The 6,490-nt window shown below is 50.1% G+C and overlaps 1 protein-coding gene across 1 annotated transcript; it reads right to left on the bottom strand.

Annotated features, from left to right (window-relative positions):
• Nucleotides 1-1,495: 1,495 nt before the first annotated feature.
• On the bottom strand, nucleotides 1,496-6,090 carry DCLRE1B (DNA cross-link repair 1B). The gene is made up of 4 exons (XM_015066121.3): nucleotides 5,895-6,090; nucleotides 5,039-5,204; nucleotides 4,283-4,465; nucleotides 1,496-2,698 (listed from the first exon to the last, which is right to left on the bottom strand). Exons 1-4 carry the CDS (start codon nucleotides 6,081-6,083, stop codon nucleotides 1,611-1,613), a joined length of 1,626 nt encoding a protein of 541 aa, XP_014921607.1. The 5' UTR covers nucleotides 6,084-6,090; the 3' UTR covers nucleotides 1,496-1,610.
• Nucleotides 6,091-6,490: the final 400 nt, after the last annotated feature.

Raw genomic sequence — 6,490 nt, 5'->3', positions numbered from 1 at the left:
AAGAGCAAGGCCTTATTTTACTTTATAAACACTTCATATCTTCTTCCCAAAGTAGAAAACCTTTTTATTCCTGGGCAAGAAACAACCTTTATTGCGAGGCTTCGTTCTGAAGTAGTTTTTATTCGTGTGCCCAGCTCTACATGCCTGTACCCAGTCTCAGAGCCTATGGTGTCTGCTGTCCTGCTTATTGGTTTGGCACGTTGTCAGGCTGGGAGCAGAAGGACAGGGCAGAGCTGCACACCCCCAGCCCTTCCACCAGCTGGCTCCTTGGTCTCTGCCCTGGATACTAAAACAAACAGGCTGTGTGCTCTGGCTCCCTACTCAACCCAAGGGGGCGGGGGGCGGGGAGAGCAGCAAATATCCCAGCTATGTGAACAATCAGGAATATCTGGCAGCACATTTGATCTTTTGTAACTTTATTTTGGCTAAATAGTCAGGGCCTCCAGGAGGCTGGGAGGCCATCATACCCTACGTGCACCGTTCAGCTGGGTTCCAGGTATGGCCTTGGCGAAGGGTGCCCACTACGCCAGCTGGCTCTGTTCCAGAGAAGTCTCTAGTAACACTAACTGCAGACTCTCATAGAGGCAGGGGCGAGTTTTTCTCTACCATTCCAGGATTCTTCACTGCTTCCTGTTCCCTCCCGGAGGCAAAGACAGGAAGTCACTTGGACAGGGTCACAGCAAGTTAGTGACATTCGAGATTGTATCATGCTGCCTGGATCACCACTTTACCCTCCAACAATTCCTAACTTAAAAAATGGAATTTTTATCTGGGGAGAAGGGTAACAAGACTTGGGAATGGCACATGGTGCACAAAATAATAATGGGAGTGACCCGGTCCTTTCTGATTCAGACTGCATCTCTTACTGCACCCATGTCAGAGGACTGCATGTTCAAAAAAGTTGCAGAAATACTGAGTTCAACAGATTAAGTTACTGTAAGACTTCTCAGAACCTTTAGTATGCTCATGTATGCTGTGCAGAGGGTATATTGAAAAGCATTGTTTTATTTTCAGAGACAGAGAATGTGAACAGGGGAGGGGCAGAGAGAAGGGAGAGAGATTTTCAAGCAGGCTCCATGCCATTAGCACAGAGCCCCGTGTGGGGCTGGAGCCCACGAAACTGTGAGACTATGACCTGAGCTGAAATAGAGTTAGATGCTCAATCGACTTAGCCACCTAGGCGCCCCTGAAAAGTGTTTCTTAAACGTAGCCAACCATGAAACTAATGGCTCCATGGGCACTAGGATTCCAATGAACACACTTTGTGAGCTACTGCTCCGGGGTGAGCCCACGGGGATCCTGTGAAGATGGAAAAGTAAGGCCTAGGGGTGCCTGGGTGGCTCAGTTGGTTAAGCGTCTGACTTCCGCTCAGGTCACGATCTCGTGATCTGTGAGTTCGAGCCCCGCGTCGGGCTCTGTGCTGACAGCTCGGAGCCTGGAGCCTGTTTCAGATTCTGTCTCCCCGGCTCTCTCTGTCCCTCCCCCGCTCGTGCTCCATCTATCTCTCAAAAATGAATAAATGTAAAAAAAAATATTTTTAGAAAAGTAAGGCCCAAAACAAAGTCTCTCCAGCAGCCATGGGTCACTATCTTTACAACCACGGTGTTGGATCAAACGAAGGTGTCATTCTCCTCCCTGTACCTCAGCAAGTGTTTATGGTATTTTTCCACTTGCTGGTCAAAGCCCCTGGAAGAGAACTGGGCCTGGAAAAAGTTCACTGGAGTCAGAAGGTATTTCAGTGCCAGGCCCCTGAACTCAGGAGCCAGGAGAGGGGCTGCCTCGCTGCTGTGAGTCAGGGGACAATCCTGGCCCGTCCAAGTGCTCTGGTTCCCTGTGGCTGCTAAGCCATCATGGTTTCCCCTGGGGACCGAGTGGGGCCACACACCAATTTCCTCCCCAGTTTCTAGAGACATAAATTCCTCATCTGTAGACCGTAAGTGCACTGACACATTCAAGGGGGCAGTCAGTACAGTCACCATCTTCTGGGACTCTGAGAAAGGGACTGCCCCATCCCACTCTTTGCTGCAGAGGTCCGGAAGCAACGGTTTTTTGATCTGCAAAGGACGGTGGGAAGCCTGCTTCTCGAGGTGCCCAGAAAGGTTGTCATTCTTGGCCTCCTGCGAGTCCATGTCACCTTGAGATTGATCAGCAGTTTCCGGAAAGGAGTCAAACACGACACCCTGGGTTCTCGGCCTCTTTAGTCTCCTTTCTAACAACAGGCAGAGCAAGCTTGGTTTTCTTGAGGAGGAATTCATATACTGCTGCACAGAGTGCGGGACCAGGGGCACAGAGAGCCTGGGGCTCAGGCTGTCCTGAAAGTAGTCCCTGCAGGGCTGCCGACCAACAATGGGCACCACCTGGCAAGGCTTCAGTGCTGCCACAAAGGCCCGGAGCTCTGAGTAGGAGGAGTGGTCTGAGTAAGGGATGATGTGGATGTCGGGGTGGGAGCTGTGGGTTTTCCGGCTTGTGGGAAGGATGGCAATGGTAGGGTGGGTCTGGTTCCAATGTAGCATGGCAGAACGGCAGACCTCCATGTGGTCCACGGCATGGATGCGGCCGGCCTTCTCCTCCACCGTGAACACGTCTGCCAGGCCCAGAAGCTGCACCAACTCCAGGCGCCGAGGACTCAATACCACCCAGGTCTGAAACTCTAGGGCCAGCTGCTCCAGCAGCGACTCTTTTCCCAGGCTATAGAGTCCTGAACGATGTCAAAGGGAATGGGAAAAGCAAGGGATGAAAGAGAAAGAAGATACTGGAGAATCCTAATAAATCAACCAAATGTTTAACAAAAACACACAAAACTAACAGGGCAATCAGGGAGTGTATCAGGGAGGAGGTGGCATTTGAGCTGAGATACATAGAGGATGGAGGAGGGCTTCACACAGGATCCACTCACTCATTCAGTTCAACAAAGGACAGCATCTACCTGGTGTTAGGCACTATGAAAACAAGCACAAGCCTCAGTCCTCAAGGAGTGTAATCTACATGGGGACCCAGACACAGTGTGGTCAAGAGCAATGTTAGAAGCATGCACACACTATTATGAGAGCATAGGAAAGTATCTACCAGTTGATTACAGGGAAGGTTTCCTGAAAATGGCCACTGAGCGGTCCTAAAGGACAGGTGTAAGTTTACCTGGCAGGGGAAGGGGGTGGTTTGGTGTCACTAAAGTGCAGACAAGGAACTTGTAGGAAATGACACAGGAGAGGTAAGCAAGGCTTGTATGATAGAGAGCCTGTATATATTGCTAAGGAGCTTGAACTTAATTCTGTAAGCGAAAGAGAGCTATTAAAGAGTTTGCACCAGGAAAATGGCTAATTTTAATCACAGGAATATTATGATCTGAGGAGGGCTTTAGGGAAAAAAAATGACAGCAGTGTTACTGGATCGCCTGCATGAGGAGATGCTGAAAGCATAAGTACCAGTTAGAAGGCCCCAAAATGTTTTATGCTGTTGTGGAGTCGCTAGAACACACAGTTGGTTTCTCGATGTGTCTGATTTGAAGCTCGGCCATCACTTGAATATCTACGTTCTGATGAATTTCACTTGCTCATATAACAAAGGTTTATTGATTGCCTCCTCAGGCATTAATCTAAGCATCTGAGATATATCCACAAGGAAAGCAAAGAGCCCTGTCATTGTGGAATTCTAGCAGGGGGAGACAAAAAGCAAATACAATAGCATGTAAATTGTGGAATACATTATAAGGTGATGAGTGCAATATTGGCCCTCTCCTATTTAAAAACCTTCAACAGCTTTTTGTCCAAATGTAACCATTTGGATGAAATTACATTTGGGATTACATTTAGGATCAAGTTGAAGCTTACAAGCAAGCACTTCAGCCCCTCCTGCCTTTCCAGCCTCCTCACCCACTACGTGTCCACCATACCGGCTGCTGCCTCTCTGTTCCACAAACAAGACTTCTTCCTACCTCCATCCATGCTCTCAAGGAGTGTGAGTGTGTGTGTGTGTGTGTGTGTGTGTGTGTGTGTGTGTCAAGAGAAGTAGAGAACAAACAATAAGTAATAGCTTGGATTGAAGCATGGATAAGAGTAAGGTGATGAGTGCTATGAAAAAATAAAACGGTTACAGAAGATCAGGAGTTAGGCATGTGAGAGTATGAGAGTAGAGATGGTTGGAAGATTGCAATTTAAATAAGGTGGTCAGGGTAGGTTTCACGGAGAAGGGGACAACTACGAAGACCTAAAAGACACGTGAAACCCTCCCCAAACCCAAGATTCGCTAGCTTTCAGTGAGAGAAAAAGGAAAGGAAATCACTCACCAATCTTTATGTTATGCTGTGGATGCTTTCGAATGAGCTCAATAATCTGGCGGGCAGCTTCTTGTCGGGAGGGAAGAACCCAGGCTGGGTTGCAGTTGGTGTTATCTAGGTATAAGGTATGGATCTGTTTCCCTAGTTTCAGGGCTGGCTCCTTTAGCATGGATGGTGTATACCGAAAGTCACCTGGAAGAATATATGGGGGGCAGAGAGTCAGAGACAAAAGTATAGAAGACGAGCCCCTCCCACTTAAAAAAAATGTTTACTTATTTATTTTGAAAGAAAGAGAGGGAGAGAGAGCAGCAGAGGAGGGGCAGAAAGAGAGGAAGACAGAGAAGCCCAAGCAGGCTCCACACTGTCAGCACCAAGCCCAACACAGGGTTCAAACCCACGGACCGTGAGATCATGACCTGAGCCAAAAACCAAGAGTCGGACACTTAACCAGCTGAGCCACCCAAGTGCCCCAAGCCTCTCTCACTTTCAACAGCTGATGGACATTTGCTTACCAGCCTGTGGAAAAACTGTCAGGGAGTCTGGCACTAATACAGTATAGCTTCTTTTTAGAAATGTCTCCATTCTGCTTCTGTTTTTATTATTCTTTACAAGGTCTGGACCCATAAAGCATGGGAAATCAGTTGAGAAAGGTCACTGTGCTCACATGGGATGAAGCTAGGAGGCCTCCAGACCTCTGAGTTAAGGCTGCTCAAGAAAAGTAGTATCTAGTCTGGGAAGGTGGGAGAGACCCCTTGGGAGGCCCACCTGTGTAGAGGATGGTTCCAAAGTATCCTTCAAAGAGAAACATGACAGAGCCAGGGCAGTGATTGGCATCCAGGAGGGTTACAGTCATGGTCTCTCGCCCAATTTCATCTAGAGGCAGGACATGGCTCTCACCAACCTCCAGGGCTCGGATCCACTTCTTGGATACCTGGGGGGAAAATTGGTCATTCTACTGAACACAAACTCTCCTCGATACTGTCTTGGGTTAGGAATCACCTCTTTACCCAAGTGAGGGAAAGCTGACCACATCCTAAACCACCCTGTAGCAGAAGCTGTAGTAGAGATTCTCCCAAATCCCCACTCTTCCCTCCCGCCCTTTCTACAGTTTAAATGAAAGAGTCCAGAAAACACTCTAGGCAGCGTCTCTCAAACTATCTGATCATAATAATCTCTTGGGGGCACCTGTTAAAATTCTAACCAGATTTCCAGGACCTGCACCAGCTATATCTACTGGATCAGACGGGGGAGGGGGGATAGTGGGGGAGGGGGTATTGGAGAATGTGTATAGTCACCCAGCATATTAGGTGGATTCTTCTGAGACAAGTTTAGGAAATACTGGCCTAGCTTATATGAAAATACAGGTACAGTTTCCTTGGCTGGACCAAAAGATCTCCCCAACTTATAGCTGAAACATCGCAGGTCAGCCAGTCAAGAAACCACACTCCCATTCTGGGCTTAAGGACGTATTTCTGGGTTCAAACAACTCCCGCACTGGTAAAAATCGGTCCTCCTGGTCCCTAACCTACGAGTCTGAGGCTGTGACAGATAGGAAATCCCCACCCAGATGCTCGGCCCACCTCTCAGAGGACTCCAGCACCCCCCCCCCCCACCCCCGTACCTGTAAGTGACGATGCACGAGGTAAGCAGTGATTGGGGAGCAGTAGAGGGGCCGGGCCCAGGTGCTAGACAAACCCACGGTGTGGTCCGAGTGCATGTGGGACAAAAAGAAGAGCCGTGCGGAACCAGCCCGGCGCAGGCTCCAAAAGTCCACCGCGATGGGCGTATGGGGGATCAGGGTCCCGTTCATGGTGGCGGGGCTGGAGGGTCACCAGCGAGATCTTCATGGGCACGGAGCTGCCGCGTGAGGCTCCTGCAACCACGCCCTGAAGAAAGTCACGCTGGGGCAAGAACGCGGACAGAACCCCTAACGGGAAGCCAGCCCAGTAGAGGAATAAGTCCCTAGCGTGGGGAGAAAAAGGAAGTGGCCGTGCTCTTGCGAGTCCTGGGTGGAATCGCAAACCGCCAAAGACTCTCGGCCGAGCGCCACTACTACCCGCGCGCGGGAGCCGGGGCCAAGGCCGGGCGCTCAAAGCGCGCGCTGCTGGGCGGAGACAGGCCGAAGCAGCCGATTTCCGACGGCCCGCAGCGCCTCCACCAGAGGGAGCCGCGCGGCTGCGCCTGGAGGTGAGAGGTGGGGGGAAGGGCGCCCTAAGG

This window comes from Acinonyx jubatus, chromosome C1 (assembly GCF_027475565.1).
Source record: "Acinonyx jubatus isolate Ajub_Pintada_27869175 chromosome C1, VMU_Ajub_asm_v1.0, whole genome shotgun sequence".
NCBI classification, from domain to species: domain Eukaryota; kingdom Metazoa; phylum Chordata; class Mammalia; order Carnivora; family Felidae; genus Acinonyx; species Acinonyx jubatus.
Note: the sequence above shows the minus strand (reverse complement) of the source record. Positions and strands in the feature narration are given on the sequence as shown.